The sequence below is a fragment of the Athene noctua genome, chromosome 2, assembly GCF_965140245.1.
Source record: "Athene noctua chromosome 2, bAthNoc1.hap1.1, whole genome shotgun sequence".
Lineage (NCBI taxonomy): Eukaryota > Metazoa > Chordata > Aves > Strigiformes > Strigidae > Athene > Athene noctua.
In genome coordinates this window covers 140,346,208-140,364,842 of record NC_134038.1, presented here as the reverse complement: position 1 = coordinate 140,364,842, position 18,635 = coordinate 140,346,208, and the positions used below count along the sequence as shown (strand labels likewise).

Genomic DNA, 18,635 nt, shown 5'->3' with positions numbered 1-18,635 from the left:
GTCATTTTTCATGACTTACAATAAAGGGAGAGAAATGACAGTATGGTCCTAAGATATAAAACAAGTCACCCATGTCTTGTGCATTTTGACATTAACACTTCTCTGCCTTGACCTTTGACAGATTAGGCCTTGACCCAAAGCTGCTGGCCAAAATCCTGAATATGAGCTCGGGTCGCTGTTGGTCAAGCGACACATACAACCCTGTTCCTGGAGTGATGGAAGGAGTACCATCTGCTAATAATTATCAAGGTGGCTTTGGAACAACACTCATGGCAAAGGTACATAACACTCGTGTGTAAACGTACAGTTGCTTCTCTCTCGTCTTCTAGCAAACGTTCTTCTCAGTGATAATTTATGATTACTGGGAAATAGTGTGCCTGAACAGAGGGGAATCCAACCTCTTACCGTATCTCTGAATTAATGAGTTGTATAGGGGGCTTTTCCTTAGCCTCCAGCCTCTTTTTAGCCTCTCTTACTGCTGAGCAGCTCAATGAGATTATATGCACTGTCTTTTTGAGTTCTGCCTTAACCCAGGAGTCCTGGAGGACTTGTGTGTACAGCAAGCATTCAGCAAGCCATTTAGGTGCCTCTACTGCTGTAGAATTTAGGAGCCTAAACTCAAGAGAGCAATCCAGGGAAATCCAGGTGACCTAATTAGGTGCAAATCAGTGGCATAAGCATCTAAGATTTTGGGCCCAATCTCTTCCAGATACCTTAAACTGTGCTACTGGACATGCCTTCTAGCATCTTCTTCCTTGCTAAAAAACTGCTTATGTGCTTGTCTTTCTTCCTAAGGCCATTTGGAATGCAGAAAGCAGACAAGTTTCAACCCACACCCCTGCAGACTGATTTTCTGCAGGTATCTGCACCATGCTGTGGGTTTTCCTGCATTGTCTTTGTTGGTGGCAGAAATAGTGCTTTTTGTAATAACCTAGTAATTTAAATTACTCGTCCATGAAGTGGGAGATCTGGGGTTTAGGTCCTTCGCAGCATGAGGAAGTTGCAACCTACAGTTATCCCATCCCAGGAGAGTGCACTTACTGCCATGCTCATGGCTGTTCTAGGAAAAGCACTGCCCTGAGTCACTCTGCGGTCAGGAAAGCAAAACTCTTAGAGGCTAGAGGAAACTAGGCAAGGAGGTCAGGACTCTGCATCCCACTGGTGAGGACACAGGAGGAAGGAACTCTGACTCTTGAACTACTTCTGCATTTAGCATGATGATTGCCTAAGGTAAAACCAGCCCTGGAAGAGATCTCTCATCTAAGCATGTAAGTGCAGGAAATAATTTCACACTGAATTCAGTGGGGATACTGTCCTGAGGGAGGCATTTGAGTTCATAGAGGACAGGTTTTAAGGCATACCAGTTTATGAGTGCTCCCAACTGGTTAGACATTCTGGCCATTTTCAGCTTTTCCATCAACGGTGGAAGTTAAGAACTTAAAACTAAAACATCATTCTCAGAGCCAGTGATCAAACTCAGATATTGCCATGCAAATCTCCACAGTGCTGGAGTTCCTATATGTAATACCTGCTTACTGATACTGTTTCTGTTGTTTTGCAGTTGATTTATGTCAATTGGTACATTTGCACATACAGTGGCATTAGCCAAATTCTGTCCAGAGTGTTTTGCATGTGGTAGCACCAAAAAATTTTGCTAATGTGGCATGGCTCAAAACCCCTTAATGGTTGGCCTGCAACATTTTATATTTATGGACCAACAACCAGGAGCTTTCACTTCTTTGAGGGATGTGTTAAAATATTGGAAAGCAGCAGTTTTTACGTTGCGTTCACGTCATTGAACATAGAGGACAATAAAGTTTTATTTAAGTTATTGATTTATGAAATGTGTTAGGTTATTGTTTGGATTTTGCCAGGGCTATTGATTAGAGATAAGCAACCTGATCCTGGCCCTGCCTCAGCACTCTTGTTTCCGTCTTGTGGGGTGTTTTCAGAATCTGTTCTGAATGTTGTGCCCTGTTTCACCCTGCAGTCTCTGTTCTCATGATTAATAACGCTTACTCTTGTCCAGAATAACCTCATATTATAAATGTGATGGAGACACATATTTTCCTTCCCTCCCTTTTAAATTTCTTTGTAAAGAGTTTTTTTCTTTTGGCATAAGAGGGATCTTCATCTCCTCTGTAAGCTGCCTTGAAAGATCTTCCTTTCATTGGAGGAATAGCATCCTGGCTTGTGCCTGTTGAAACTGCCAGCTTTTGGTTATAAAGCATCAGTGGTAACTAAGAGGAATGTTCCTCAGAGAGGTTTGTAATTGCTGTTCATCTCTTCTGACTATGCCTTTCCTCCCAGTCCTGAAAGGTGCCTTCTTTAGACTGGAATCCTCAGTAAGAAGGGAAGACACTAAATTCCTCTCATGCCTCTTGAACAATGCTATGTTATTCTATATAGATGGAAGATTACTTGAATGAGTAAGTAGCCAAGACAGCTGATCTTTCTCAAGATATTATTTGGTGCAGTGGTGACCTCTTTTAAGACACTGCTCCTTAGTTTGTGGAAACTTTTGCTACTATCCATTTCATCCTGGTATGTGATGTATCATGCAGTTCGTGAATTTTTTGAGTTAGGTACTTTTTTTCTGGGAAATACTTTTGCCACTTAAGAAAAAGCAAAAGCTATATTCAACGGAGAAAGAGATAGGTACAGCCCTGCGGTTGAGAAGAAGGTACTCCACAATGGAAATATCTGAGAGTGATGCAGTAACACAGTCACTAAGCTTAGTTACTAAACTTCAACTTACTGTTGACATATCAGATATGTTAGAAGTCAAAGGCTTTTTAAAAAATATTTTGCCAGCAATAGATCTCTCAAAGCAAGCCAGAGGATCCTTATTTTAAGTGTTCGGGACAGAAAAGTTTGTCAGACACTTCTGAAAAGCTCTTCAGTCTTGAAATCTTGATACTGAAACATAGAATGAACTTAATGTGAAACCTGCTCTAAAGATTTTGCATTTAAAAAAACGAGTTTACTTGCCATCTTTATGTCCGAGGCATTGCAGGCCAGAAGTTCTGTCTTTCATTCACAGCAAAGTTGCTAATTGAATGTCTTCTTTGAATCCTGAGAAGAGCTAGATTTCTGTCATACTATTCTTGACTCACATCAAGACAGCTTCTGAGCTTTATTCCAAATGGCAGTTTCATTTACATCAACTGCAAAACAAATGTAAGGAACCAAGTATTTCCAAAGTGAGCACTGGAAGCAGATTCTGAAAGAGAATGTTTCACTATTCCAAGATGGGAAAAAGGGGGTTGGAATAGTCAGTACAGTGAGACATCTGGAAGATCATGTCAGTTCCAAAGAGTATGAGAGGACCCATAAACTATGCTCTGATTTTTACTTCTTCCAAAAAAGTCAGCAAAGGGCAAATTCAGAGCTCTTCTGTATTACTTCACTTGAGGAATCTCCAACCTCAAGAGAAAAGGTGCAAAATACTTCACAACCTGAAGCTAAAGATAAGATTTACTTATATTTTGTATTTTTTCACCTTCAGAGCTCTAATTTAAAAACAAAACAACCTTCCTGCAGTTTGGAGACAGGAGTCCTTGTCCATTTAATTATTCAAATGTTGTCTGGTGTTTCAACCATCTTGAAGCTAGAGTTTCATTATTAGAGTGAACAGAGCTGCTTTATGAAATTGTATTTGTGCTAGCAGTCTATTCAGAATTTTCAGGGATTGCTTCTGTGAATGCCCCCTCAGAGAGAAATAGATCACAATTACCACTACCAAAACCAAGCACCTTCACTAGTTTGGAGTTAGATGATTTTGCCATTCTACTACTTCATGACATGATTTAAGCTTTGTTGAATAAAATGGATAATATGGCAACAGGTTTCACCAAGAGGGTTTAGAAGAGGCTAAGGAATATGTCATGGAATATCTTATTGTAAGTGAGGTTAAAGTAACTGTTCCTAGATTTGTCAGGTCATAAGTCTTTCAAGAGAATTACTACAAAAGAAAGAATGATCTGCCCTGATGCAGATGAAGAATATTTTTGATCCTATGACATCTGATATGTATGTTTTTCCCATTTTCCTAGATCTTGAAGTCATTCAAGGGTAATAGGAAGAGTAACTATAATTCTGATTTGTATCAGAATGACCTTTATAGAGCCGATTTACAGATCGAAGTGACATTTAGAGAGTAGAGTAAGATCTTGAATTTTCTTGTGCTAATTCAAATTCAGACACACAGAAAGTAAAGACCTGTCTTGTAAGTCATCCCTGAGAAGCCAAAGGTGCTCTCAGCAGTACTACAGTCTCTCAGTTCTTCTGTATCAAAGATTTGTTATTTAAAAAAAAAATAAAACCACAGCAAATTCTATAAACCACTATAGTCCTAGATGGACAGAAAATCCAGGCACTTCCTAGTAACACTTGAGAGATTCTTTTGCTACTTTCTTGAAACTTGGACTGCAAAATTGATTTCATTAGCAAGACCTTATAAAGGCACCCTTCAGTGCAGGCATTACTTTTGCACTGTTTATATATCCGGACCCTTGTTGGCTTTCCCTTTTTGGTTGGTTTCATGTCTGATTCAGCTTAGAATTCAAGACATCCTCCAGCCTATCTTGTCATTTCTGTCAACCATGCATGCAGCTGACTATTTCTAGCTAACCATGGTTAGTCAATAGTACCTGGTACTTGCCTTTGAGTTCTGTCCTATTTATTTCAGATTATAGCTGTAGTTGACCAAGGACTCTTGGAGGACACATTTCAAATTCATCCTCTTTGCAACCTTTTTTTTTTTCCCCAGATTTAGTGTTTAAAATGCAGTAGAATTACTTCATCTTCAGTCATTAAAGAAAACTTTGAGGTGTAACAGACTCAGGACAGTCCCCTGAAGAATTCTTGAATACATCCTTCCAGTTGGGCTGCAAACCATCCATATTCACAAAATGGCATATGGCTCTCATTTTACTATTAACTGGTCACTTTACAGTAAATGTATGTACTCTAAGTGGCTTCAATTTTGTTGTTATTCAAATCCCTCCTGCTCGATTTTTAACCTGTTTTTAGGAAGATGTCCTCTTGTCCGAACAAGTGAATGATGCCATTAGAACCAGTGTGAATTGCTTAAATGAATAGCCAGGGAAATTTTTTGTGGAGATGACATAACAAAGTGGAGAAAAAGAGTCTGAGTCTTGCTGCCAGGTTATATAGTGATGTAGAATCTTAAAATTCCTCCTGTCCTGAAGGAGGTTGCCTGCCTTGCGAAGTGTGGGATTTTTCTCTTGAATAACATTGAGTTACTGTTTTAAAAATTAAAAACTAAACAAGAGTTCCTTTTTCCAGGACTGAAATTTTAAGGCTGGAGTATTGTATTTGTTGGCAGTAAAGTTCTCTTTACAATGGAAGCCAAATAACCTATAATATGTGCATGGCTATTTATATCCTTGTTACTTCTCCCCTGACTTTTTCTCTTTCTCTTTCCTTCCATTCTTCCTCTCTGCTCACTTCCTCCCTCTTCTCCCTCCCCACAGGATCTTGGCTTGGCCCAGATTTCTGCCACCAACACTAAGACACCAGTTCCTCTGGGATCCCAGGCACATCAGATCTACAGGATGATGTGTGCAAAAGGCTACGCCCTGAAAGACTTCTCAGCTGTGTTCCAGTTTTTACGTGAGGAGGAAACCTTGTGAGCTGTCCTTTGGAAATGGACGCAATAACAAACCACATTTTTTTACCCTTATAGCTCATTTGAGAAGTATGTCAGTTTAATCAAATACTGTGCATCCTGATCCCATACAGACTAATCAACTTTGGTTGTCTAGATCACAACGAACTTCAGGGTTTTTCATAATTCCTGAAAAATCAAGCCAGAGGAAGAGATTGTTTGGCCATTAGCCAGACAGTGATTTCTTTTTTTTTTTTTTAAGAACCATCAAAGTGGGTTTTTTTCACTATATGCAATAAATAAATATTTTTTTTATGAAACACTTAACGGTTTGCGTATAAAATAACTTACATTATGGCTACAAACTTAGATGAATCTTGAATAGTAAGAGAATGTTATATAGTGATTTTATGATATATAGTGATCTGTTAAAATTAAACATTAATACTTTATGAAAAAAGGGAAGATTTGTTCGAGGAAGAAACACAACTTGAGATGGATTTTTTTTTCCTTGAACCTACTAGCCTTGAGGTGATCAGTAGTGAATTTTTCCTGGGATTCAGGCTGCAGATTAAGTTTATAGGCACTCATTTCTAAGTGGAGAGCTGTTACAGCATGTTTACCTGATAGACTTAGTTAAAATAACATAGAATGTGTGTCCCTCTTGTAAAGCTCCATTATTGTATTTTACTAACCCAATTTTATATTTTCTTGTATTCTGTCACACATTTTCAGAACTCAAGAACAGCACTTACCAGAAGTTCTAACAAAGTGTACATTTGTTTTAGGCAATTACTGAAGTATTTTAAATCTAAACAAACGCCATTATTTTGAAAAGAAATAAAAATCTATACTGGTAAATAGCTGCTGTATGGTTATTTGCGCTTTTTTTATGCACTCTTGTACACACACAATTAACCAAAAACTTGCACTAAGTGGTCTTATTTTTTTAATTTGCTTGGTTTTCTACAGACTATCTTGCAAAACCAATCTTTTCAAGAGCTCTTGTTGTGAATGCAGATGTGAAATGCTAGGGTTTCAACCCTAAGCCCCAAATTAAGGTTGACATATGGGTGATTCCCACAGCCCTTCACAAAGGGGGGGTGAGTTTGCCTTTAGGCTTCCCTCCAGGGTGCGGCCGGCCTGGCAGGGAGAGCCATTGGGTAAATGAGCCCCAGGTGTCTGCATTAAGTAACCAAAGGTCAGGTGTCCCACTTAGGGATAAAAGCTGGGACCACTTGCAGGAAGGGGCAGTGTCTGTCTGTGAGGTGGATGCACTTTGCAGAGTTTTCTGTTGGGGAAGGACCTCCTGCCTCCCTGGGACTGGGCTCCAGTCAGGTCTGGCCTTTCTAAACACGGGCTCTGTAGAGATTCAGTATGTGGCTTCCTTGGTCTTATGTATTTGGCTTAACTTGGCTGTCTCCCATCCCTTCTATAGGAAACTGCATGTCACCATTTATTCCACCCATTGTTGGTCATGTGGTGTCATTGTTGGGGTTGGGGATTGAAGTTGATTATGTATACTCTAACTGACTTGTTTGTACCCCCAGCGCTCACCCATGTGTTGACCCTTTTATATCAAATACAATTTAGTTATTGGTTCATCTTCATGCTAGGCCTAATAATTGGCAAAACAAGATGGTAATATATTTGCATATGTATTACCTTAACCATTCATCATCTCTTTGGTCTTGCAAAAGTACAGGTACACACTTGGCTTTATGAATGTAAATACTCATGTTGATTCCCCTAGAACTCGTCATATTCAGACTTAACTTGCAGGCTCTAGGCTTAATGGTCAATTTACAATGGATTTACATTCCTATTTTGGTTGTATGACGGATCCTTTTATATTTGCACATTTGAGTAACAAAATTGCATGCTTGAATTGGCTCAGGTCTGAATAATCTGAGAACTTGGACACTATATTTTAACACATTAGTAACATCATACAAAAGTCACTAAACAGTATTGATTGATCTGTTCTCCTTTCAGTTTTCTTTGAAAACTGTTTGACATTCTAGGTTATTCAGGGATTTGGGGCGCATTAATGTTACATATTAATGTACAACTACCAGGAGCAATCTTACTTTTAAAAAGTTGGTTTTCTCTCTTTTGATAAAACTACTGTTTCTACAGGATTGCATTTGCTCAGATATTAGACACAAAACTACCAGCAGTAAAAACTATTAAAGTTGCAAAGTCAACCACTCAAATGCTGGAAAACATAGAAACATGGAACCATAGTTGCAGGTATGTGGTTCAGCCTTAGATAACAGTTTGTAACATTTTTTCCTATGGGACTCCTACCTCACATAATACAAAGGATGGATCTAGTCTCATAATGAGTTTGGGATCAGGTACCGAAGAATGTTTTTGCCAGTAGAATCCTTGTTCATTTGGAAGCTCTATAATGGATGAGTCAAGGAATTGTAGGAGAGTCATAGTCAAATTTTTCTCCTCTATATTTGACTTGGAAATCTGGCTGGCATCAGCAGGATTGCTGAGAGATGCTTCCCTCTGTCCACCTCAGCCAGTAGCAGCATTTGGTATGAACGTGGTTGCTGGTAACTTGGGGTTTACCCAGGATTTACCTGTAACCCTGGGCTTGCGGGAGGCATAATCATATTTTCTGAAGACTTTATGTGCACACATAAATGTTGGGAGCCATGAGGGAAGAGAATATGCTCAATGAGATACATTCTTCGAAGCTTTTAGCTTCTGAAATCATAAAGAGTCTGTTAAGCATGTGGAGACTTGGTTGTTATTTTTATATTTCTCCCAAAAGCTTATAGCTTAGGCTTCCTGGGGTTCATTTCTCCTTCCCCACAAGCTCTGATCAAATTGTAAATTCCTACTCCAAAGCATAGGGTGCTCAAGTTGGAGGAAAGGCTGCCAGAATGCTATTTTGGCAAACCAACAAATTGTTCTGTGGTCTCCTTCTTGGAGGAGGATTTTGGCTGAAATTAAAAATGAAACAACCAAAAAAAAAAAAAACCCACAAAAAACCTCAGCTTCAGGGCAGACAGCCAGCATGTAAAGTTTTAGAACAAGCAGTTAGTTTGGCAAAGTTCGAAACAACTTTTTAAATAAGTCTTATTATGGAAAGTGCCTTGAAAGCTTTAATGATGTCCAATACCTGAAGCCAGTAATACAATTTATATTAGAATACAGAGTTTTTTCCTAATTTTTCAGGGGAATATTGTGTGACTGGATACATATAATGGTGGTGGTATTCATGCTAGCTATGGCTATGCTACATGTGCATATGTATATACTGTATCTTTAGTTTGGGGTATACTCCTGGTCGATGGAAATTAATAAGTACTAAAACTATTGTCACTGCCAGAAACAGGTGTTGAAAACTAATTTGTTGAGTTGAACAGAAAGATTGTAAAATTGGTTGAATTTCTATGCTAATTACCTCCCAGTACATACACACAAATTAGGTGCAACAAATTAACTGCATATTTTGTAAATGTCCCAAGGGAAACTTGAGGTAACTTCTTTTTAAATTAGTTTGAATGTTAAACTAGCCCTCCCATCATGCTTACTTTGGAAACTCACCTATATCAAATGCATTTATTGACTAACAGGAAAACACTGACAACCAATAAAAGTGGTGATGGTTTTAAAAAAAAAAATCCCAAGCAGCCTTCTCTCATTTATGATTCAGTATAACCTGTCTTAAGCAACTATTTTTGGTGGTCGTTTAACAGAGGAGGCCTTCTATTAAAACTGCTGAGTACTATATTGCTTTAACTTTATTTATGGCTCTTACAAGCCTCAGGAGGAAGAGGAGGTATTCTGACCAAGTAAAAGTATTATACGTGATATTCTAGCTCTGCTTTAATCAATGGGAATTTTGCCAATAAGTACAATACTGCCAAGACTTCACAGTGTGTGTTGAATGCCCACGTGATTCCGGTGCGGAGGTGGCCAAGATGCAGCTCTGGAGGAGCTTAAGCACATCCCTCTGGCAGGGATTGTGCCACATTACTGGCATCAGGATTGTGAGAAGTTGAGTGATGGCTGTGAGAGGAAGGAGCCAGCACGAGCTGCTGAAGGTGGTATTGCCAGTCTCCATCCCAGCCTTGTCCCACAGTGGATGAGAGAGGTGCTGAGGGGGACAGCTGCTGTCCCTGCCTGCCTGAGAACAGAGCTACCTGTCTTTTAAATCTCATGGATCTTTGCCACAAGAAGATTTTATTAAATGGTTTATGGAACAGAAAGACTGGTGCCACCCCTGGAACAAGCAGAGAAGGGCTACCATCATACAAGGGCTAATGTATTTATGCAATAGATGTCTTCCTATGGTTTTAGTCCACCACCTTGCTTTCCAAGACCAAATCTATCCAGACACAGCTCTGAGGTTACTAACTTGATACCTGTCTATCTGTGATAGCTGTTGCTTTCAATTTGTCTTTACATCATCATCGTCATCATCATCTTCTCCTCCTTCATATAAAAATAGATGTAATTCAGCTTTTCTCAAGAAAAGTTGAGAATATTGTCTGTCCTACAAGGCTGACTAATAAGTTGTGGAAACTTTGAAGCAGTTTAGAAACCTATGTCATGTTTTCTTGGTGCACAAACACAATGCGAAACTGCAGTTTTCTGCAGTATTTTAGACTTACAGTCTTCTAAGACTCTCTTAAAGTTTAGGGGACTTGCGGAGGGGAAGCCTTTTTATTGACTTCAGTATCAAGATCTTAGAACTCTTACTGCAAGCCTTGCACATCTGAAAAATTGTATTTCAGTAGTGGGAGAAGTCTAGTTCAACATCTACAAATTAGAATAAACAGTGATTTTGAAAAGCTCCAGCTTTCCATAGCAAGGATGTCTTTGACATTCTGTGCAACAGCGTAATGGATGTATGGTCTTTAAAAGCTGCTGGTACTTCTAAGATTTGTAGCTTCCTATATGTGATTTGGCACAACCCATCTTGCATGATGGTACAGTTACACATTAATTTTTTTCCAATAAGAATAATAGCAACAATTACAAAGTTTTCTTGGACAGAAAATGAATATTTTTATGTTTTTGATAGGTGTATGACATGGAACTAGGCATCCATATGGCAGTGATTTTTTTGTTGTTGTTTTGGCATTCATCATGGATTGTGAGCACTTGGGGTAAATTTAAATAGATGGATAAACCTTTCGAAGGACTAAATGTCTCATAATAACTACTGTATAATTAAAAGCCGTCTGGCTCGCTCTGCATTTACACCCAACTCTTCCTTTTGACCTTGACCCTGAGATGAGGTCTAGATTTTCATTTGAGGTCAGAGATAACACAGTCTGTTTCTTCATTTAGTTTTACTGAGCCTCCATTAGTGATGACAGTGTTCGGTTCGTTAAAGTAAATGCTATATATAGAGATAATAAATGTGCTAACATATGTTTTATGAAGTTCACTGATTTAAAAAAAAACTGGGAGCGCTGGACAAAACCATCTGAAATACACCTGATAAAAAGATAGGTTTGCATGTACATGAAATGCAGCTACCCTGGAAAGAAATGCAAATACTGTTACAATACACTTCAGTCCTTAAAGTATTTTTAGAAAATAAATTAATTGTACTTTGTCATGTTGAAGTTCAAAGGAGGAACCAGACAAGTAAAACAAAAGTAGTAGCTTTCAAATGTAGTCAGACATAAGCTTTATTTGGCCAGAATCAAGTGTTTCTGCTGTCTGTCTTCCAGTTTGAGACGCATGACAAAATAGCTTGAATTTATGCAGACAACTTATAGCACCAAGAGCTGTAGGGAAACAAATGTGGGAAGTAGCTTAAAGAATACTTCTTAAAATCTCCGAGCTGTCTACTTTGTTCTGATTGCTTTCTTCCAAATGATTTAACAGTGTTAACTGGGTACACCTGAGCCAGCTGTAAACTAGCTTGTTTGCATATCTGCAGCTCTCTAGTCCCAGCAGCTTTCCTAGGAAACTAGGTAAATGCAGGGGCAGCAGTGCTTGTGTAAACAGGCTCTTTCCAGTACCTAAACTGGCTAGTTTGTAGCTAGCAACAGCAGGCCATTTTTGCTTTCTAGTCATGTTATTCCATGGCTACAGAACCTGGAAGCTTTCAATGACCAATATTTAGTAGGCTAATGCATTGGATGTTGTAGCTGTTACTTGTTTTACAGCATCATCCGGCAGTCTGTGCCCTGGTTTTTTTCTGCCTGTTTGTACAATGCCTAGAACAAGTCCCCTCAGTGTTGTGTAATTGTGTCAGGCAGCCATCAGTCTGCAGTTCACAAAAAAGACTAAATTCAGTCACTCACTGGTGATTGAAGCTGGATCTTCAAGCACATGGACTTAAGATATGCTTGGATTCCTCTCCATTTCTACATACAAGGTTTTCATACAAGCTGTGCCTTATTTGAACCTATATATTGCATGGCACCAAGAGCCCGCAGTATCTCAATTGGTTATTTTTTTTCTACATTTGACTGTGTTAGAGCCACATTTGCTGTTCATGCTCAAAAATAGCCGATTTCTGGTCCCTGTCAGAAGAAGGGGAGAGAAACACTGTTAAACAAATGGAGGTTGGTAGATCACAGGATCTGATGCCAACATGTTACTCTCACTGGAAAGCCATTGGATCCTGTCCCCACCTTCTATTGCTATGACTTTTTTCCCCTGCTTGTCCCTGGGTAGATAACTGTGCTAGCTCATGTGGATGCAAACGGAGTCTGTGTTTAACAGAAGAGGAGAAGTAGGCAGCATCTTTGCTGTGTGACCCACTAGGTCTATCAGGAGAAGTTGGTTGCTTGTAAAACAGATAAGGGAACTGCAGTCTGCTCCCTCCCGCACCATGATAAAGACAGAGACACCAAGTCCGCAGACATCTTTAGATACCACCACTAAAGTCACAGCCAGCAGAATGCAGTTCCTGTCCCACATCGCACCACCCAGCTCTGCTGTCTGAGCAATAAACATCACACCAGCCTCTCCAAACTCTCCCTGGGGCTGCTTGTGGCTCTAGTTTTGGCAGCTTTGTCTGCCTTGGCCCTGGCTGCCTGGAATCTACTTCTGCGCTTCCTCCTGAAAATTCCTTTTCCAGTGCTGTGCCCGAGCTGACTGTAGGCTTTCAGTGTGCCTGCAAATAAGATGTTAGGTCTCACTTGCTTTCCATGTGCTCCCAATAGTGCCAGAAAGCACATAATGAATGTGTCTCCCTTGTTTCTTCCAGACTTAATAAGTAAACGGAGCTATAAACAGTAAGCCAAAAGGATGGGGATGGCAGGCATTTATGGGGTAGTAGGAATTTGTTCATTGAACTAGTCGTTGTGCTACTTCATGACTGCGGTATCTCAGCTTTTTCTGAGAGCAGGAGCGATGTATGTTTCTTTTATATGAAGAGGAGCCAAAACTGGCTCTGTCCACTGACCTGTGGCTGTCACTTTGAAACAGATTCATTGTTTACATTTACAGTAAAAAAGGAAAATAGCCGTTTTGTTGTATTAAAATATAGCTGGTCTGCTTTGTTGTTTTGTTTTTTAATCCATTTTCCACAAATGGATGTTCTAATCTGTTCGCTAGTATTTTACTTCCTTCTTCATCTGTATAACAGCCTGCATATTAGAGGCTACGTCTAACATCTAAAATCACTTTCAGGAATCTGAGAGAAACTCAAGTCTTAAGGTAACCCTGCCATGGTGCTGTTAATAACACATTGCAAGCAAGAAAGTAGTAAGTGGAAATAATGCACTCATTTAGAAGTAATAAATCCTTTGATCTTTCTTTGAAGCAAGAGTATATGCTTAAACTACCAATTCAGGGACAACCAGATGCCCATAAAGAATGGTTCTTTGCTTTGATAGAAAATCGCTGAGGCCTGCCCAGCAGCTCTGGTCTGTAAACAGATTAGTTAAGTGCTCATCAGCTCTGATTTGCATAGGACAGTCTTTGCACACAAACCCTACTTCCAGCCTTAACGAGCTATTTACTCGCAGGAAAGCTACTGGGTTCCTTTTAGTTAGAAATCTCAGGAGAAAATTGCTTTGTGAGAAGGGGCAGAATCCTGATTTGGAAATAGTGCCTTTCCTCTATATAGATGTTAATAAGTAATTGGTGACTGGCAGTCTGGGATGTTTGCTGAGCCTCTTTAGTGCCAGAGCGTGTTAATTAGAAAAATAGCTCATACCTGGAAAGTTGGAGAGGAGTTACTTCTCTCTGCTCATTGGTGGCTTCCATCCTTGGCTGGATAAAGAGCATACATGGAGGAGGACTGGGAAGCAGACACTTGTGTCTGCGGGAGAAGGATCCCAGTGCTGAAGTGTGCACTGAAGAGGATTTCGCTAGGCTGTAAAATACTCATCGCCTTTGCATAAAAATAAATGCCTTGTGGATGCTTGCTGGTTTGTGTGCAGCCTGCAAATTTGGCACTTACTTTTTTCCCTGTTTAAACTTCTTTTGATCCCCACAATTACTTTTGTCTAATACAAAGGGTGGTCAGTCTCAGCCACAAACACAGCAGATGGTAAGATTCACCCTAGAGTATAGAAGAGCTACAGTACTTCAGTGTCTTTTACATTTTAAAGTGCATTACTTCTCAACTGATTTCAGCCTGGCCAATGGTTTGCTTTTCTTCTGAATCAAGAAAGCACCAAAACCGCAACTTTTTCTGATGCGGAGACAAAAATATCAAAAGGGGAAAAAACCCACAAAGTATTGCTGTAACCAGTGTGAGCAGTTTCAGTGCAAACCTGCTGCAGCTGAAAAGGTGTTAAAAGTGATAGAGTAGATTCTTTCTATATTCATGATCTCACAAACTTTGGGGTGACAGGTATACAAATAAGGGTATAATGTAGGTATGTGTGTTTTAAAACAGAATACTGGTGTTAGACACAGGAAAGTTAATCATGTAATTCTACCTTACCCTAATAACAGTGAAAAATGTTAGGAATCTGTTTTTTTCACTGCTTACACTATTTCCATTTTGTGTCCCCTTTTGCTTGGAAAGTAAACTTGTTAGTGTCTTTGCCTGAAAACATAGGGTGGAAGGCTGAACTGAGGAAAATAGCATATCATTTTCATGGACAGGATAAATATAGTTAGAAACTCTTCCCTGTAAATCCCTGTTTGGTTTTCATTTCTTTATTTCATCAGCCAAATGCTGGTTTTTCACTTAGGCTATGATAAGAACATTACCCAAACACTTCCTCAAAAAATAAAATCTACATTATTACAGGGCACTCTGCATCAGCCCATCAGCCGTTTACCTTTGAAGGCTTGTGTTCAGCCCCTCAGTTTTATAGTGCCAAGATTTAAATATGGGATTGCTAGAGGAAATTAATTACTAGTAAATTTAGAACAAAGGCAAGAACCTGCAATTTCACAGCATGTAAAACACCTTTTGGAATTCTTTGCTCTCTTCTTGGAAAGCAGTGTGTCAAATTCTTGGAATTATTTTAAAGGGCTTGGTAAAATATGTAGCTATCCAACAAGCCATAATAAAATCTTATGCTTAAGGATATAAATAGCAGGCAGAAAATTATTTTCTCTCTAGCCACTTTAGACCACGACTGTTCTAATGTGCATTGCAAAGCACTGCAGGGCTTGCTTTTCTGATGCCCTGGGTGCTGAGCCTGAGCACGGTTGTGGGCAAAGAGTAGAACCTGGTGGGGCAAAGCTGTGATCCAAGGTGAGACATCCTCTGTGCCTGACCTCTGAGGTCTATAGCTGCTGCCTCATTCTGTTTCAGCCCAACTCCTATCAACCACCAGAATCCAACTGGGGGCGGCAGTGGGCTCAGGGACCCACATGGCTTCACACATCCCTTGTCCTGCACATCCAGCAGTACTTGCATCTTTCTGAGCTTTCTAGAACCCTCTTCTGTCTTCAAACACTTAGGTGCCTGTATCTGCTCATACTGCTTTGTGTCAGCTCCAAGGTGGACAAAGAAATGTCTTCAGTTTAGTCTCTATAAACCTGGCCTTTCTGTTGATTCTCTTGCTGCTGGTTCTCAGATCTCCCTCTCTGATGATTCTCTTTTGCTTGTTGCCTCCAGATTACAGTCTGTAAAATGTGTCTTTCACCTTCTCCCATAGCCACTCTGTCATGCGGTCTTCTTACTTCTTCCATCACACCTGAATGTGAGTGGCTTTCTCTGTTCCAAAACACCATCCCAGAGACACATCATTCTCATCCCTAAAGGCAGCATCTGATTCCACTCCACCCATTGCTACATTTTTCTTTTCCTTTCTTTTTCCTTGTTAACTAATGTGTTTTGTCTCCCTTGGCTCTCCTGCTCCATTTGAACTACACTTTTTTTTCTCTTGTACCTTTGCAACCCCTAGTACTCACACAGATGTTATACATACTGTAGTGAGCTTGAAGAGTGATTCTCAAATCATCAAAAATATCTGCTGCAGTTTTTCTCCTTCATATTCAGTAAAGTACAATACTGAGGTCTGCCATACAGCACAGCTGATGAACATGCCTAATGCTGTGACAATTTTTCCCATAGAGGTAAAGAACTCCATGTGAAGCAGTTTCAATATCATATGCTTTTTTAGTAAATACTTCAGCAATATTCTTTTAGTACAATACAATTTGTTAGCATTTATGGCATGTAGTAAATTAATAAGACCCACACACTGATTTTTATTACTTTAGGTAGAAAGATCACAGCCTTCTCAATATAACTGAGCAACTGTAAATTACTGTTAACAACTACATGAGAGAGAAGGAAGTGGAAAAGTCACCTCCACACTGATGATTGTTTCCTATTCTTCCTTTGTGGGTTTTAGGAAGGGAAGCTTTCAAATAAAATAAATAAATAAAATAAAGGGGACACTAATGGGTTGGAAGCCTTGTATCTCTACCAGGGCTACTAAAGACTTTGTAGCTCACCATCAAAGGAATTCCTTACAACTAGCAGGATTGTCAGCCATTATGTTGTTAAAATACATTTTTCATGAATGCAAATGTATTTTGAAATCTTTTAAAATCCAGGGTCATAAAAACAAGCTCCCATAGAGAACAGTTTTAAAATCAAGTTAATATATCTTGTTTCCACAATAATATGGTTAGCTCCATAAGAATACAAAGCTAACTGGGTGTTGCAACCAACTCCTGTATTTTAGGCCAGTATCGGTATGCTTCCCAGAGTGAACGTCGACAGTATGCAGAATATGGTCATGGACATGACATTTCACCAAACAGAAGATATATTTCAGTGTGGATCTCACTTTGGATGACATAAAGAGTATCTCCACAGAAGTCCATGAATGTGCTTGGATACAAAATCAATGTCTGTAAGAAGAGGTTCAGCTCCGCACTGCTGGAGGGCTAAGGCTTGCAATCTCACATTGATCTTACATGGCACAGGTAGTTCTCAAACGTTAAAATAACAGACAGAGGTGAAAAATCAGCTCCTCTGAAAGGATGTACAGGGTCTATATACACCAGCAGCACAGTAGGAGGAAGTCTGGAAAACTACACAGTTAGGTTTAAGGAGCATCTTTATTTCCATCTTTGACTTGAGTTGTGCCACTTGGACATGATTCTACGTTAAGCAAGTAAAAAAATCTGATTGCTTCTGAAGTCAATGGAAATTTTACCATTTAGTTCAGTAGAACAGGACTTTTTCTCCTATATTTTTTTTTTGCCACAATTCAAATTGTAATGTGGCTCTTTGAGTTAAAAAAAGTGTCAGGTGTTTTATAAAAATCAGGTCATATCATTAAACAAATTAGTTTGCAAGAGTGAATATGAAGAGTGTAGCTGCCTTCTGAATTGTATTACTGTATGACAGGATCTCTTAAAAATGAACAGAGGGAAAAATTGTCTGGACTTGAAAGTTAAGATCAACAAATTTGTTGATGAAAGGTAGCCAAATATTAAATAGCTAGAGTCAGTCATTACAGGGTCACAGTTAGGAACGTGGTCTATTTAACATTCTCATAGATGAAGAGGTAAACAAGGACAGCTCATTGTTGAAATCTGCAGTCACCACTATGCTGAGTAGCAGTCCGTCATCCCTGTGGCCTGAGGTGTGTGGAAGAATCACAGAATCCCAGAATGATTGAGGTTGGAAAGGGACCCCTGGAAGTCATCTTGTCCAACCCCCCCTACTCAGTCAGAGTCACTTAGAGTCAGTTGCCCAGGACCATGTCCAGATGGCTTTTGAATATCTCTAAGGATGGAGACTCCACTCCCTGGGCAACCTGCACCCATACTCAGTAAAAAAGTTTCCTGGTGTTCAGACAGAACTTCCTGTGGTTCAGTTTGTGCCCATTGCCTCTGGTCCTGTCACTGGGCACCACTAAAAAGAGCCCAAGAAGCTCTATCCTCTTTGCACCCTCCCTTCAAGTGTTTATATACATGTATAAGATCCTCACTCAGCCCCCACTGTAGGCTGAACAGTCCCAGTTCACTCAGCCTTCCCTCACAGGAGAGATGCTTCAGTCCCTTCATTGTCTGCATGACTCTTTGTTGGACTCTTTCCAGTATGGTTTTTGTCATGTACAAAAGTACATGTTAGCATAATTCCCAGGGGCAGAGCTTTTCTGGGGAGGGAAAGAGACTGAGCCCTGGTTCTCTGCACATTCTCTACCAAGGTGTTTCCAACAGACACCCAAGCACGCTGGTCTGCAATGAGATGGCTTCATGCTCCTGTACCCCGTGGTGAAGTTAGAAACCTGTGGCATCTCTTTCGTGTTCTGCCCGCAAAGGGACCACTTTACAGCTGTAGAGATCCCCAAGTCCTTAGTGAAAAAGTAAACTATCCTTTCTGATCTAAAACTTTATTGTTCTGTTCATGCTATAATAACCAGAACCAGCAAAAAACAGGCTCTAGGTGAAAGATCTGTGCTGGTGGCCAAAACAGCTGTGTAAAATGAACCAGAGTGAAAATAGTTAGGGGTCTAAGTCAGAAATTCTTCTTAGAATGCAGTGGCTTTAGCTGTTAAGTTAATGCTTTTTACTGTAGGAAAGAGCTTATGTCTGATACTGTACTGAGTGCTACAAATTCATCTATCTGTTTCCCTTT

General features: G+C 39.7%; 1 protein-coding gene across 1 annotated transcript in view; it reads left to right on the top strand.

Annotated features, from left to right (window-relative positions):
- HIBADH (3-hydroxyisobutyrate dehydrogenase) overlaps positions 1–6,495 on the top strand; it is an 85,670-nt gene extending 79,175 nt beyond the window's left edge. Inside the window, exons 7-8 of the mRNA XM_074898081.1 lie at positions 122–278; positions 5,499–6,495. Of these exons, the coding sequence (XP_074754182.1) occupies positions 122–278; positions 5,499–5,657 (316 nt within the window). The 3' untranslated portion in view covers positions 5,658–6,495. The remainder of the gene's footprint in view (positions 1–121; positions 279–5,498) is intronic.
- The last annotated feature ends 12,140 nt before the right edge of the window (positions 6,496–18,635 follow it).